Source organism: Labeo rohita, chromosome 6, assembly GCF_022985175.1.
Source record: "Labeo rohita strain BAU-BD-2019 chromosome 6, IGBB_LRoh.1.0, whole genome shotgun sequence".
NCBI classification, from domain to species: Eukaryota; Metazoa; Chordata; class Actinopteri; order Cypriniformes; family Cyprinidae; genus Labeo; species Labeo rohita.
Window position 1 is genome coordinate 34,662,679 of NC_066874.1, and position 17,641 is coordinate 34,680,319.

At 34.8% G+C, this 17,641-nt stretch overlaps 1 protein-coding gene and 1 long non-coding RNA gene across 2 annotated transcripts in view; one reads left to right on the top strand and one right to left on the bottom strand.

The window, feature by feature from the left end:
- kif5ab (kinesin family member 5A, b) overlaps positions 1-17,641 on the bottom strand; it is a 35,874-nt gene that overhangs the window by 16,664 nt on the left and 1,569 nt on the right. Inside the window, exons 2-9 of the mRNA XM_051112703.1 lie at positions 8,324-8,411; positions 7,414-7,487; positions 7,110-7,214; positions 6,941-6,989; positions 4,968-5,023; positions 3,882-3,969; positions 3,540-3,664; positions 109-213 (exon numbers count right to left, since the gene is read on the bottom strand). Of these exons, the coding sequence (XP_050968660.1) occupies positions 109-213; positions 3,540-3,664; positions 3,882-3,969; positions 4,968-5,023; positions 6,941-6,989; positions 7,110-7,214; positions 7,414-7,487; positions 8,324-8,411 (690 nt within the window). The remainder of the gene's footprint in view (positions 1-108; positions 214-3,539; positions 3,665-3,881; positions 3,970-4,967; positions 5,024-6,940; positions 6,990-7,109; positions 7,215-7,413; positions 7,488-8,323; positions 8,412-17,641) is intronic.
- Positions 186-6,254, top strand: LOC127166975 (uncharacterized). The gene is made up of 4 exons (XR_007827947.1): positions 186-270; positions 3,158-3,272; positions 3,492-3,566; positions 6,140-6,254. It is a non-coding gene; the product is annotated as an uncharacterized LOC127166975 (long non-coding RNA).

Here is a 17,641-nt window from a genome sequence, read left to right on the forward strand (position 1 = left end):
CACACACAGCGAGTTATTAAATGAGTTAAGACTGTCTGTCTGCTACTAGGAACTAAAATCATTTAATTCATCTTAACTGTATATTAATTATGTGCAGCTATAACTCACAGTTCCTTCAGCCAGAGCTGATATGACGTTCCCCAGCGCAGACAGAGACTTGTTGATGTTCTTGGCTTCATCCAGGACGGCTCCTTCAGCACCTGTCTTACTCACCTGAATGACAAACAAACAGAGTTTGAGTTTAAAAGGCTGTTTACATAAATTCCAATGGTAATTCTAGTGTAAACAGTAGCTAATTCCAGAATATTACACTAGCATACTACCTGTACTATTCTGTATTGTGCATACTATGCAATGTAATATTTAAAGTATGTCGTACATTCTGTGCAGTATGCTAGTATTCCAGTGCAGACAGTGTATGAATCTGGAATAGCATAATACCATCCTACTATTTTGTAGTACACATATTATGCACAATATGTGCATTTTCTGTATCCATGGAATACTAAAAAATATACAGTATGCAGTGCATTCTGAGTAGTATGCAGAGTATGCAATATGCAGTATGCTAGTGTTCCAGTGCATACAGCGTCTGCATCTAGAATGGCGTAATACCATACTACTCATACTACAGTAGTCAACATTTGAAGTGGATCAAAAAAATTCCTAAGACAAGAACGGGTGCTGTTTTGGTTTTAGGACAACTATTACAATTTTTTTTTTATCCACTTCAAATGTTGACTACTGTATTTTGGTAGTATGTATATTGTGCACAATATGTGCATTTTCTGTATACATGGAATACTAAAAAATATGCTGTATACAGTGCATTCTGAGTAGTATGCAGTATGCAGTACATTGTGAACAGTATGCAATATGAAGTATGCTAGTATTCCAGTGTATACAGTGGCTGAATCCACAATATTACACTTGCATACTACTCATACTATTTTTTTCAGTATGCATATTGTGCATATGCAAATTTTCAGTATGCATGGAATACTAACTAGTATGTAGTACATTGTGCACAGTATGCAATATGAAGTATGCTAGTATTCCAGTGCATACAGTGTCTGAATCTGGAATGGCATAATACCATACTACTGTTTTGTAGTATGCATACTATGGACAATATGTGAATTTTCTGTATACATGGAATACTACAAAATATGCTGTATACAGTGGATTCTGAGTAGTATGCAGTACATTGTTCACAGTATGCAATATGCAGTATGCTACTATTCCAGTGTACACTGTGTGCAGAATTATTAGGCATGTTGATATTCTGGTCATATTTTTTTTCCAAACACATTTTACCAATTCCAAACCACATCAGTCTTAGTAACTACTGTTAATTTTGTATTTAATCATTTATATGTGATGTATAATTGTCCGTGAAGGCTGGAAGTGAAAAACTCCTTATATTCAGGTGTGCAGGATTATTAGGCATGTTTTCGTTTACAGCTAAAATGAGCCAAAAAAGAGATTTAACCCAGACTGAAAAGTCCAAATTATTAAATGCCCATGAGAAGAATGCAATACTAATGCATTACAAGAATTTGCAAAGTTAAGGCTTGACCATTGGACAGTGAAATGCTTGTTGAGTCTGCATGGTCAGAAAAAACAGGTGGAGAAGAAAAGATGCATGTTAACTGCAAAAGAATTAGGAATTAAGGTGAAGAATTAGGTGTGACACCATCAGGAACCGTTTCCAGTTCTCCAGCGCCACCATTTTCCAGAACTGCAACCTACCTGGAGTCTTCAAAAGTACAATGCGTCAGGTTCTCAGAGACTTTGCTTGGTAAAAAATCCTAAAAAATGCCCCTGACTTAATAAGAATAACAAGCTGACGTGTTGTGAAATACATGAAGACAGTTTTTTTATATGCTTTAGAGACAGATAAGTTGAGAGTGACTCTTGAAGGACAAGCATCACATCCTCTTGTGCCTCTGATTCAAGAATTTATCTTCCAAAATCTGGCAGTAACTTTTGGGAGTTCATGTTTAGTCTCTTATCCTGAAAAGTCTGACTTGCAGAGATGGACTAAAATGAACTCCCAAAACTTACTGCCAGATTTTAGAAGATAAATTCTTGAATCAGAGGTACAAGAGGATGTGATGCTTGTCCTTCAAGAGTCACTCTCAACTTATCTGTCTCTAAAGCATATAAAAAAAAAACTTCATGTATTTCACAAGACGTCAGCTTGTTATTCTTATTAAGTCAGGGGCATTTTTTAGGATTTTTTACCAAGCAAAGTCTTTGAGAACCTGACACATTGTACTTTTGAAGACTCCAGGTAGGTTGCAGTTCTGGAAAATGGTGGCGCTGGAGAACTGGAAACGGTTCCTGATGGTGTCACACCTAATTCTTCACCTTAATTCCTAATTCTTTTGCAGTTAACATGCATCTTTTCTTCTCCACCTGTTTTTTCTGACCATGCAGACTCAACAAGCATTTCACTGTCCAATGGTCAAGCCTTAACTTTGCAAATTCTTGTAATGCATTAGTATTGCATTCTTCTCATGGGCATTTAATAATTTGGACTTTTCAGTCTGGGTTAAATCTCTTTTTTGGCTCATTTTAGCTGTAAACGAAAACATGCCTAATAATTCTGCACACCTGAATATAAGGAGTTTTTCACTTCCAGCCTTCACGGACAATTATACATCACATATAAATGATTAAATACAAAATTAACAGTAGTTACTAAGACTGATGTGGTTTGGAATTGGTAAAATGTGTTTGGAAAAAAAATATGACCAGAATATCAACATGCCTAATAATTCTGCACACAGTGTATACAGTGGCTGAATCCACAATATTACTCTAGTATTCTACTTAGACTGTTTTTGCAGTATACATATTGTGCATACGCAGATTTTTAATTTAGTTTAGTTTGGTCACTTTATTGTCCTCAAGTGGAAAATTGTCTTTGGCTTTATGCATGAAATACTAACTGTGTAATACATTCTGCACAGTATGCTAGTATTCCAGTGCATACTGTGACTGAACAAAATTGTCATTTTCTTGGAAGATGGTGCAGAGTGATCAAATAATAAAGCCACTGTGACTGTTTTTTTCTACATGATAAATGATTTGCGCATCAGAGCACAGGTGAAATGCAATAACAATCGCTGTCGTGTTTTATTCCGTTCAGATGCCTGATGCTTGGACCAAATTATGTGAGACAGTTAATTATACCAAATGCTTCTGATGACAGACTGGTTCAGGAAAAACAACTCGAGGCAGTGTGTAATGAGATCGCTTCACTGGTTTGTCAAAGTCATTTGTAAATTTGTTTACATTGTAGTTTATTTACTTAAATTCTACACTTTATTTAAGTGCATATGTACATTTTAAGATTTAATGCACATCTTGGTGGTGTTGTTCAGCATTTTTGATTTGATGCCCCAAAATTTGTGGATGGAAGCACAGTTATTGCCACGTTTGTGACATTAATGAGATCTCATTCTGATCGTTCTTTCCTACAGGTGGGCACTCTCTTGTGAGGCTGAAGGATGTCAGAGTCTCTACAGCACCTTCTCGCTCCCGGCCAGATCCACCAGGTAAAGTTTCCCACAGAGCTTCTGCTCGGTCTCCACGTGCTCCTGCTTGATGTTGATGAGGAATATGCTGTGGCTCCTGGAGCTGTGCTCATTCATATCTGACACACAACAACACAGCAGTCAGATCACTTCAGTTGTAACTTTACATTTACATTAGTGCATTTGGCAGATTCTTCTTTCCGAACAACTTGCATTGCATTGAAGGCTTGCATGTGATCAGTTCATGCATTCACTAAGATTCGAACCCATAACCTACTGTTGAAGCTACAGCAGTGCTTCTGTGCTTTTCTGTTAGTGTGGGTTAGAGAAACTCACTCGTAACAGCGACGTGGCGGTTGGCTTTGCCTTCATCAATAACATCCATCACTTCTTCAGGACTGGAGACGAAACGTTCAGTACAGCCCTGTACAAACACACAGGCACACACTGAATGTAATGGCTGGTCTTTATGTAATAATAGCAGGTGTTCTCTGAGATCACACTGTTCTTTCACTGTGAATCTCTCATTAGTAAAGCAGCTGACACAAGATGAATTCACAGAATGAGTCTGTTATTATTTCAACGCATCGATTCTGAAATGATCACTGTCATGTGTGTTACTGCTTCATATTACAGGCTTAAATGGTAATAGTATCACATATCATATATGATTGATGATACAGTGTTACGTTACTATATGATACAACATGATATGATATAATATGAAATATATGATACAATATATAATGATTCTATACAATATGATACTTAACATGATACAATATTATGATACTGTATAATACAATATGTGAAATGATCCAATATATGATATTTGATACCATATTATACGATATATACAATAGTTAGATATTATATAAGGCAATATATAATTTGATATTGTATATGATGATGCACTATATGATACCATATGATATCGTATATTAACAGATATAATATGATATGATATAAAATGATACCATATTATATGATATGTGCAATATTATGACACTACACAATACAATATAAGATATGATATATGTTGCAATATATCATATTTGGTAATATATATGAATATTATGATAAATAAACCATATATGATATAATACAACACAATATATGTGACCCTGGAGCACAAAACCAGTCTTAAGTATCACAGGTATATTTGTAGCAATAGCTAAAAATACATTGTTTGGGTCAAAATTATCAAGATTTTTCTTTTATGCCAAAAATCATTAGGATATTAAGTTTATGTTCCATGAAGATATTTTGTACATTTCTTTTCATAAATATATCAAAACTAAATGCTCTTTTTGGATGGGAGGAAGTTTTTGTTCTAAAAGTGACTACAGTGGACTCATTTATTCCATGAAAGTTTGAAGCGTCTGTGACATCAATGTGTTCATTCAGCGTGATTCAGCTCACCTTCACATAGGGAACTCTGTTCTTGTCTTCATGCACGGACAGGTTTGTCTTACTCACTGAGGGAAAGAGAGAGAGAGAGAGAGAGACAGGCGAATGAGACTAAAAGAACAAAAGACAGAATTGGACATGCACTGCAAAAGAGAAAGAACAAAGAAAAGAGGCTTAAAGGGTTTGCTCACCACAAAAAAAATTAAACCCATGTAACTTAATTTCTTTTGTGCAAAAACAAAACATGATGATTTGTACTGTAATCTGAAAAAACACCATGCAAATCACAAAAGTGTTGTGTGTGCTTCAGGTTATTGCGTGTCTGATGTATTTCAGTCTGTTTCTCTCGCAAATCTAATGACTTTATGACTTCGGAAGAGTTGGAATATAGTTTGCAAATTCTATGAACTACTGTTTTGATATTTTTAAAATGCTTTTAAGTAGTTTAATATTGAAGCCTGTTTCCACCATGGAATAAAACATAAAAAGGTAATTAACTTTTTATGTTGCAATTCTGAATTTTTTTTTTCTCAAAATTGATCTTGCATTTTTGAGTTTTTGTCATTTATGTCTACATGTAGTTTTTTGGTTCGTTTTAGTTTTATTTTAGAGCACTGCATGCAAGTGTTTATTTAAATTTTTTATTTGAGTGATTTTTGTACATTTAATTTTTTATAATTTATTTTATTTATTTATTTCAAGCAATGATTTTTCTGGTTTTTGTTTTAGTTAGTTAGCTATAATAACCTTGCTGCTTTCATCTTAGCTTGAACTTTCTGCTAAACGTTTTATTTTGGGCTCCTCCAAAGAAAGAAGGTCAAACGGGTTTGGAGCGACATGAGGGCGAGTAAATGATGACAGAATCTTCATTTTTGGTGGAATTATTCCTTTAATGAGCACATGCACATGTAATGCACGGACAGGCCTCAGAGTTCATTATGACACTTCAATGATGTAACAACCCTTTGAGACACACGCTAAATATATTCAGTCACACACACACCAAAGAGAAACTTCATATGAGTCTCTGCAGATATGAAAGCGCATATGTGAACGTCAGTTTCCTTTTAATCAAATATAGATAGAGCGAGACCGACGTCATCTTATCTCCTCAGCGCCTGTCGATCTCTATCTGTCTGTTCTCCCCTGCTTTCATTACTCTCTCTCATGCTGTCTGTCCGCAGGTATTTTCCCAGATTGCTCAGTGACTCAGCAACTCGCAACTGAATACAGATGAGCAACGTCGTCATTCGTCCGATCAGAATGCGGCGAAACGACACGGATGGGCACGTGTGTATGTGTATGTATTCATACAGCAGATGTGAACACAAACACTCTTATTTGACGCTCGAATGGTGAAAATAAACTAGTCAGAATCCATAGTTTTACAGTGTTTTTCAGATAAATCATCATTAACCAGCTGAGAGAAGCAAATCAACTTATAGGCCTGTTTTTTTTGGTTGTTGTGCTCACAAAGCCAGTTTTTATTTGATCAAAAATACAGTAAAAATTGTGAAAACTTTTTATAGTCTAGAATAACTGTTTTCCATGTGAATATCTGTTAAATTGTAATTTATTTCTGTGATCAAAGCTGAATTTTCAGTATCATTACTCCAGTCTTTAGTGTCACATGATCCTTCAGAAATCATTCTAATATGTTGATTTGCTGCTAAAGAAACATTTCTGTCACTATTGATCAATTTAATGCTTCCTTAATGAATAAAAGTTCATTTATATCAAATAAAGGAAATCTTTTGAACAGTACTGCAAATTTGTAAAAGACTCCATAAATCCATTAATGCACTTTTATATGCATTTTAAATAAATTATACCCACAAACATAAATAATATCAATGCATTTTAAATATAGCAAAGGCAGCTTATATTATATTGAGGAAAAAATGCATTGAAACGATTCTCTGGAGTCTGTGCAGTACACGCGGGCCTGTATTTAGGTCGACCTGAGACAAAACACAGCGACTCACCGTCAAGTAGGTCACGGATTTTATCCATGTAGATTTCAAAATAGGAAACCTTGAGATAGAAACAAGAACATCTAATGATGTGGAATTATCTGAACGCATTTCAATTCTTGATTAGAAAACAAAATGATCTGTAAGAATAAACATCTTGATATTATGCAGATATTATCACCTTAATGTGAAACTCGAGGTTTTCATCCATGGTGTAAATGTGGTTGAAAATGTCTTCAGCGATCCTCGGGATGATTCCCCTTCCATCAGGATCATGCAGTTTTCCCTGAGAGAGACAAAGCAGTAAGTATACTTGAATTATGCCTTTTTTAATGTGAACATTCTGCTAAACGTCTTCTTCTCTGTTCCGCAGAATAAAGAAAGTTTAATGGATTTGGAGAATCATGAGGGTGAGTAAATGATCTTATTTCTGAGTGAATTGTTCTTTAATAATGAGTAAAGAGCAGTGCAGAGAGCTGCTTTACCTCCATAGTGTAGGTTTTACCAGACGACGTCTGTCCGTACGCAAAAATAGTGCCATTATAACCATCCAGAACATCTGTGGAGACAGAAACACTAAATCAACATGAAAAAGGGCTAGAAGTTTCATCACATCACCATCAGCCCTTATAATGTGGATTTACTTTTAAATTCTAACATTTTAAAATATAAATGTAGCATGTGCAGGATGATGATACAAAGTATCATACGAAGTATCATCAATGTATCATTTTAGGATGTAATAACATCCTGGATAAACCATCAGATTGTATAAATGACTTCTGATATAATTATTATTAATATTTATATATTTTTAAAAAGTCTATTTAAAATTGTATTTCGCAATTTAGTTAAATAAATGCCAGACAAAGCAGAATCCCAGTAAAAGAGTAAGGTAAAATTATTCTGTGACTTCTATACTGGCATATGAATATTTACACATTTAATTTCCCATATTTTAATTGAAGATAGGTCATATTAGCAGCACTGTGAAAGCAAATTTAATGATTTTAATGAAATGTGGATCTAATTTACGGAAATAATAACCCCATTAATTAGTATTACCTTTTAAAAAGTAGTAACCTTAAATGAACTACAAGTGTCTGATTTTAAAATTTCACAAATAAAAACTACAACGTTTACTGAACAAATCTAAAAACATTAATGTGTGCACAAATCCCTCATTAACAAATAGACATAAAAACACTGATACAATGTCACAGACAACTACTTTCCACAAAATTCGATCAGTTAACCTCAAAACTGCTTCGACTGACTAAATCTCACAAAGGTCGATGTTCAGATGAAACGCAGTTATTTTTATTCATAAGAAATAACGTGTGCTGTGCATTATTTTGACATTATATTTTTTGGAGAATAACCGCATACACTCACCTTTGACAATCTGTTTTGCACAGGTGTTGTACACCTGCTCCTGTGTGCAATTCGTGGGAAAGACTTTGTCAAAAACATATGGCTTGCCCTGTAAGACAGAAACGCATAGTTATATACAGACAATTATATTTTCAGTCATGCCAGTTTAACTTTCAGAGTCTCTAGTCATCACTGGTACATGTAGTTAAGAGATTCCACTCAACCAATGATGTGCGTTTGGGGCGGGGCTATCAATTTGGAAGGTGCAACAATCACTACGGTTAGCATATACAACACACTCTTCCCATGAAATAATGTGTACATAGGACTGTCTGTTATAATTAAACATGAAAGCAATTAGAGGTGAAGAGGAATACTGCAAGTGCTTCAGTCAGTAATTAGCCCTTCTGTGCTGTTCCCATGAGTTTTAATTGATCCTCAGAAAAGCATCAAAGTTTCCCGAGCAGACAAACAGCTGAAGAGTCTCTACACGCACATTATATGAAGCAGGACGCAGACAGCATCACGTGTTTGTGATGACAGAACACTTAACCTTTGCTTTCAGCTCTCAGCGAGTTCACTGCGGCGCAGTCCCTCGACGCGTCTTAAAATAGAGCGTCACGCCGACTGCTTTATGTCTGTCTGTGCTTGCAGGAATCATAATGAGTGTCAGAAAGCAAGAGCACACAGTGTTTATGCTTTAAATGTGCGGTGTGATGAGAGAGAGGCTGCGGCGATGAGATAATCAACACGTCTCCATACGTCTGCATCTGTTTTAACAATATAACGACTGCCCAGAGTAATACAGGAAATGAAATTAAGACCGAAGAGCGAGGGCTGTGCAGAGGAAGATAGAGCCAGCGGCCGCAGCTGAGCGTGAGGGATTGTGGGATACGCTCTAATAGCTTTAGTCCAGCAGAGCTCTGTCGTTAGCATTTACATCTTTTAACAGCTTCATCCAAACACCCATCCGTTCCTCTCACTGCTGCTGCTGCGGTTCACACAGCACATGTAGATGGACATTTAGTCACTTCTTTCCATGCATACCGTCATGTTTACACTGATAGATAACCAGGCAACACATTACATCCCTTACGAAAATTAACCATGGTTTTATTATAGTAAAAGTGTAGTAGCCGTGTTTTTTTGCCGCACTGATTACCATTTGTATAACCATGGTTTTACTACAAATACCATGGTTTAACTATGGTTAGTGTAACAAGACCACATTTAATTTGTGGCTACCATGGTTTAACTATGGTAACAGTGTTTTTTTGGTTTATTTGTAGTAAAACCATGGTTAATGTTCGTAAGGGATTGTGGGAACATTGTTTAGAAATGTCCAGTTATCTCTAGATTACTATAAAAACATTGTACAGCTTTATATTCAACCAACCAAACAAACAAACAAACAAACAGAAAAACACATAATTTGAATGTCTATTTTTAATATTCTAAGAACTTAAAATGTCTAGTTCTCTTGTTGTAATTATGTTATTTAAATGTTACAAAAATGTTTCTTACAACATTCTAAATACATGATTTTCTCCCAAAATGTAACATAATTTGAACGTTTCATTTTACTTTTATAAGAATGTTCAAATGTCCAGTTTTCCTGCCATGATTAGATCGTTATTTGAAGAGTACAAAAACGTTTTTTGGAATGTTCATGAAGTACAAATTAGCATGATAAGGACATTCAGACAATGTTGATCTCAGAATGTTTTCTTTCAACATAATGAGAACATGATATGAATAAAATCATAAGAACACTCCATAAACACTACTTAAAAAATGTTTAGTCCTACATTTAAATAACTTAATAATAACATTAGTGAACGTTGAGAATGTTCCCTGTTAGCCAAGTAGATAAATAGATGCTAGCACAGAAAAAAAAATGTTCTAGAAATGCTTTGTTAACATTCTCATTAAGTTATAAAAAAAATGTTTTTTGGTTGTATTAACTTTAAGGGAAAATTCCATTTTATAATTTTGCAAACGTTATGGGAATGTCACATCGACGGAAGCCCATTTCCGCCACTGAATAAAAAATAAAAAAAAGGTAATTGCGACTTTTTATCTCACAATTCTGACTTTTTTTTTCACAATTTCGAGTTTGTATCTCGCAATTCTGACTTTATAACTTGCATGTGTGAGTTTATGTCTCACAATTTTGAGAAAAAAGTCAGAATTGTAAGATAACATGTCTTTTTTTATTCAGTGGTGGAAACGGGCTTCCGTATACATTTGAATGTTCTCTGAATGTTTCGCAAAGAAATAGAAATAAAATATTTCATGAGTAATGTTTAAATAACATTTTAAGAACATTATTAAAGACGATAAAACTCTGAAAGAACATTCTGTTAATGTTACTGGAAGGAAGTTTGTCGCTATTAATGTTCATTAGCACAAAAACATTATTTATACATCATTCATGGAACGTTTTTTTCCTGGAGATTTTAAATGTTGCTACTTGTTTCAGATTGTTCATGGGACATTTTAAAGTAACATTTTCATAATGTTTGCAACATCATCAAATGGAATGTTCCCTTAACGTTTGCATAACCAAGAAAAAACTAAGAACCAAGAAACTGAAAAACTTTTTTGAAAAAAATAGACATTTTCATAACTCAATGGAAACATTAGCAAAAAATTCTTAGAACATATATGTGACCCTGGACCACAAAACCAGTCATAAGTGTAAATTTCTCAAAATTGAGTTTTTTTACATCATCAGAAAGCTAAATAAATAAGCTTTCTGTTGATCTATGGTTGTTAGGAAAGGACAATATTTGGTCGAGATCTGGAAAATCTGATGGTGCAAAAAAATCTAAATATTGAGAAAATCGAAAAATCCAAATGAAGTTCATAGCAATGCATATTACTAATCAAAAATTAAGCATTGATATATTTATGGTGGGAAATTTACAAAATATCTTCGTGGATCATGATCTTTACTTAATATCCTAATGATTTTTGGCATAAATATTTGACCCATCCAATGTATTTTTGGCTATTGCTACAAATATACCTGTGCAACCTAAGACTGGTTTTGTGGTCCAGGGTCACATATTGCTAGCTGAACAGAGAGACAGACAGATTCCCTGAAGAGACACGAGCTGAACCACAGAACAGGACTGAACTAAAGTGAAAGGCAGAAAAACGAGCAGTTGAAGGAAACGGTGGGCAGATCAGAGATGAGGATGTGATCTGAATGTGTTCCGCAGGGATGTGATGCGTGATGCTCAACAACAACACACACACAGACACACACATATATCAGGATAACCGGCCGCACTGGGAGCTCAAATACACACGAGACCAGAGTGAACCAGATGCACCTTAACTCCAGCAACAAACCCCAGATCGCTTCATTAGCCACAGAAACAGCGCTGATGTTTGCATGAGTGAGTGGGAGGACTTTTTTTTTGTTTTTTTTCAGGATTCCGATTTTACCCTGACATCGCTGACAGGTGAACTTTGACTGAACCCTCAACCTTTGATGCACAGGAATTATCTTCTCCCTTTTAAAGGATTATCTTCTCTAGCTCTACATGATTATATTTAGATATTTATTACATTTAGCACTTTCCCCAGCTGTCAGAATGGACCTGTGACCCGCTGGTTTAACCAGTGCATTGACTAACAGTGACTACTGGACCTGGGAGCTGGTTAGGTGTCGTCTACACGTGTGTGTGCATGTGCATTTACATGCACGCCTGCTAAAGCGCCCTGTGGCTTTGGCATGGAAATCAGGACTTATTCTAACAGGAGAGGCAGAGGCTGGATGATTTTTACAAACTCATTCATGCTTTTTAATGGATTTACAGCAGAAACTGCTCTAAAAATGTCACATTTCAATATTAATACAAACAGATTAGCATTTTAAAATCCAATTTAAATATTCATAAAAAGATGTGAATGCTGATTATAAATGTAATATTTTTAAAATAAAGCTATTTTCATCCTTGAATATTTATTAGACAGTTGTAAATAGTATTTGTGGTCCTAAACCTGTATTAAAGTCCAGTATGTCTGTTTGTGCTCCAGGCATTATAATTCCATGTATAAAATGTATTATCATATGAAGTAAAACATATATGAGCCTATTAGAAACTGGAACAATCGCATATATTAGCACGTATATCTAGCCCACACAAATATGTAGGTTTTTTGATGTGCAATATATTTTTTCACATGCATGTCATAATATACATGTTAATATTATATAAATAAAAAGATTTTACACATTTAGTTTTAAAATTTTATATATATATATATATATATATATATATATATATAAAAGTTATATATATATATATATATATATATATAAAGTTGCATATATAAATAAAAATATATATTGTTGACATATGTGGTTGACATAAAATACCATATGTGACCCTGGACCACAAAACAAGTCATAAGGGTCAATTTTTTCGAAAATCACCTTTAAAAATTGTGCAAATGAAGTTCTTAGCAATGCATATTACTAATCAAAAATTAAGTTTTGATATATTTACGGTAGAAAATTTGCAAAATATCTTCATGAGACATATAATAATATGTCTCATGAATAATATAGTAATATATGGCGATAATTTTGACCCATACAGTGTATTGTTGGCTATTACTACAAATATACCCGTGATACTTAAGACTGGTTTTGTGGTCCAGGGTCACATATATAAAAATTATAATATCATTATATAGATTTTATTAACAGATGCACATAAATATTTGACTATAGGGATTTTATATATAGGGATAAACTTACTATATCTTCATCTATCCAGAGAATGTGCATGTGTGAAAATTATATATGGCCTTATAGGTAACATATGGCAATATCACAGTGCAATAGTTGTCATATGTTACATTTACGTATGGGTTCTTAAAGAAAAGACAATAATCCACATCATAATTGTCTAACAAAAACATGTTTTCTTGCTCTGTGAGTGGATGAATGGAATATGACAGATGCAGACAGATGCGTATCAAGCAGAGCTTGTTCTGAACTGCATTAGAGCGTCTCAGACAGCAGCAGTATTGAGCTGCCATGCATTAGGTGCTGCTGCTGCTGCTGTAAACTGATCAGTCTGCAATGTAGCCCAAATTCAGAGCAAATGAGCTGCTCTCTCTCACACACACACACACTCCATTTTCTGGTGCATTCTTATCTTTCTTCTTCATATCTCTGTCTTTCATTAAACCCTCCAGCGGTTCGTCTCTGCAGCGGCTGCTGATTTGGTGTCAGAGCGAGTATCAGACGAACAGACTTTCAGCTGAGATTTCTTAGATGAGGATGATGAAGGTCACTGACATCTTACATAAGTCCTTTTATCAGAGTCACTGAAAGTGGGAACAAACGAATGGGTGGAGAGTGTGTTACTGCATCCGCTGGCTTGTGTTGAGCTGTTTCTGCAGCATAACAGAGGAGCTCATTATTAAGTGATTTCTGGGTTACTACACAGAGAATAAATTATAATACTCTTTTCAGGAGTGTGCCAAATCTTATTTACATTCTGGAGAAGCATCACATTTACTTCTGTATGCTCATTTAAAGAATAGTTTGCCAAAAAATAAAGATTTCTTAAAAAAGGGGCCTTCCTTGCTCACCAATGGATCCTCTGCAGTGAATGGGTGCCGTCAGAATAAGAGTCCATATAGCTGATAAAAACATCACAATAATCCACAAGTAATCTCCAGTCCATCAGTTAACATCTTGAGAAGACAAAAGATGAAACAAATCCATCATTAAGACATTTTTAACTAAAATACAAGTCCATAATCCATAATGTTTTTTCCCTTTTGTGTTAATCTCCTGTTGTCTCTCACATCAAAATCCAGCCACATATTTGTTTAGAGCTGTTTTGGCTTGTAAATGCTGTTTTATCTGTGCAGATTTCTCACCTGATTCAGACCAGAACACTTTTTCACTAGAGAAAGCATTATTATTATTATGTCTAAATGATGGATTTGTTTCAGCTTTTGTCTTCTCAAGATGTTAACTGATGGACTGGAGTGGTGTGGATTACTTGTGGATTATTGTGATGTTCTTATCAGCTGTTTGGACTCTCATTCTGACGGCACCCATTCACTGCAGAGGATCTGTTGCTGAGCAAGTGCTGCAATGCTACATTTCTCCAACTCTGATGAAGAAACAAGCTCATCTACATTTCAGATGACCTGAGGGTGAGAATATTTTTTTAGCAGATTTTGGATGTTCCTTCAGTCTCCCAGGAATAGAACCTAAACCACAGGCTGCAGCTATAAACAACTTAAATCATCTGAATTGAGTCAGATTTACTCAACAGAAAGTGTCTCTTACTGTTTGCGACACTTGCCTCAAGCCAGAAATTCAACAATAGGCGAGTAGTTCACACAAGTATTTCATGATATCAACACCCTGGGTTTATAGGGAGTTTTGAATATGTTTTCTGCTGAGTTCAGCATGAGCCACGCAGCAAAAATAGGCTGAAGCAGAGCAATAATCTGGGTTGCAGCATTGCACAGCATTTAGAAGTATATTGAGCTGGAAGCCATTAAACTCTCTTTTAATAGAGTCTCGGATTTCAGCTTTAGTAGACTTACAGAAATATATATGGCAAAAAGTATATATCTTTCCAGCCAAAATATATTCAAAATATATATTGCAAACAATGAAATGAAATGATCCGGGGCAACTTTTCAATTTCTATATACTGTATTGTTTTTGGAACATTGTAAAGCATGTTCCTAATTGCTAATCTTTATTTAAATGTGACATCAATGTATTTTCTTGGATTGAAATGTGTGGAAGGCAATATTTTATTAAAAATAAATATTATAAAATATTATTAGAATATAAACATTATAAAAATATTATTAAATTAAAATTATTTTAAATGCTTATTTAAAAGATTTTTATATTTTTTTTAATTTTTTTTTTTTTTTTTTTAAATAAATATACAAAAAGTACATTGATAGAAGATTTTGAAATATATTTTAACAAATAGTCATACGGGCTATATTAATTTTCACAGTTTCTTTTCTTCCATTGAATCTATTTGGCTCTTGACTCTTGATATTGTTGCATTTGAGGTTTAATTAATCAGCAAAATGAAACAGTTTCATTAAGTTTTATTTACTGCATTGTAAAAACAATGCACAATAAATAATAATGTGGCAACATCTAAATGAACAGCTTTTTGTTCAAGTCAAAAATATTATTTAACCTGACCGAATCAACATGCTTACAGTTCATTAGAATATAACAAAAACTCATGTTTAAGGGTCAAATCAGGTAGAAATATTTAGCTGGAAGATTTGACATTTTGACAGTGAAGGTGAAGCCCAACCAGGATTCTGTCTGACATCAACATACATCACACACGTCTCCAAACACAGCAGCATCGATCTGTTCCTGACATCCACTTCTGACCGCAGACCAGACAACAAAGTAGCGTGCGTGACACCGTGTCTCCTTCAGGTTGTATGCTGCATGTTTTTAAAGGCTGTGGACATAATCAAAGCCGACAGCCGCCTTCCTCTGACTTCTGATGCATGTCAGGATGTGAATCTATCAGGCCGGCAGAAAGCAAAAATCATTTCTACACAAACGACACTCGAGAGTTCAGGCTCACAATGATCATTTATCCTAATGTACGGAGCTCATTTATATCAATGCGTTACTAATGAAAAACCTGCCTGGCCTTGAAGACGGTGCATAATGAAATAAAAAGCGAACGCTGTGACGTTCATTTAAAAAGCAGTGAGTGCAAAATGGGTTTTACCAGCCGTGTCAGAGCGATTGGGTCAGTCATATTATGAAGAATGTTTTTAATGCTCCCTTCATTTATCTTTCAATATATTTCATAAATTAGACTGAAATCAAATTAGTTAGGGTTTTTTTCACAATATCTTGAAGTGAACACAATGTAGGGCTTTAGTTTAAATAATTTCACTATATTTGGTTTGAGTGGATGTTTATTTTTGTCTAAAACTTTCTTGACCAAATTATTATTTTAGTTAGGGATTCATTCATAGTTTTTTGCTGGACTCTCAATATTATTTTCTATCTTATCAGTCTTTTGTAAAATTCAGTCTTTCTTAATGACAGAATCCTCCAGGAAGTGACATTTTGGTGGGAAAACAGCAACGCAAACATGTGTAAGTATTATTCTAATTTTCTCAGAACATTCTAGCAAGGTTCTGTTAATAGAATGTTAATAGAATGTTCATTCAGAATTATCTGGCCATTAATCATGTTCTCAAAATGTTAGCACTGATACACTAATACAACGTTACAATTGTCTTAATGTTTTTTAAATGTAACTTGTTTCGGAATGTTCAGAGAACATTCAAAAGTAACATTCTTATATTGTTTGCGAGATGATACAATGTACTGTTGCCTTAACAATGTATAACCAATTTTATGTTTTTAAACATAAAAAACTGAATATTTGAATGTTCAGAAAACATTCAGAAATGGGATTCATTCAAAAACTACAATAATGAAAACAAACCAACTTGATGTCCTCATGTAAACTAACTGTTTTGAGCATCTGCTATATGCTTTTACTGAAATAATTGTTCATATTCACATTTTCAAACATTACAGAGTTTGTTATGGAGTTTCTGCAGAATAGGAATGACCCATTTATCAGTGTCAGCCTCACACACACACACACAATGATCAATAACTGCAAACCTGCGCTATCACGCTGACATCGGCACATACAGACATATATTTATTTCACGACACACTATCTTTAATCTGAGCTTTAGAGGCTGATCTATTTGTGCTGCTGCAGCACTGGCAACTGGTTATGAGAGCTGCGAATGCTGTTATATTTCTGCCAAGGAGATCAACGTGTGCGTCTGAGAGCGTTCACACTCCCGGAGGAGCTTCTCTGCGTTTTAACCTTCAGCGTATTTTAGCTACACTGGTGTAGTTGTGGCCATTTGAGCACACACAGAGTGGGATACATCAATAATTAGTGAATTTAGAGTTTGGAGCTAATGAACTGCTGATTTCGGTTTTAAGGTCCGACAGATTTGATAAGGGAATAGTTCATCCAAAAATGCAAATCTGCGGAAAATTCTAAGGCCATCCGAGATGTAGATGAGTATGTTTCAAATTTGGAGAAATGCAGCATTCCATCACTGTCTCACCAGTGGATCCTCTGCAGTGAATGGGTGCCGTCACAATGAGAGTCCAAACAGCTGATAAAAACATCACAATAATCCACAAGTAATCCACATCACTCCAGTCCATCCGTCCTTGATCTGTGCAGATTTCTCTCCTGATTCAGTCCAGACCACTTTTTCACTGGAGGAAGCGTTATTATGGATTAT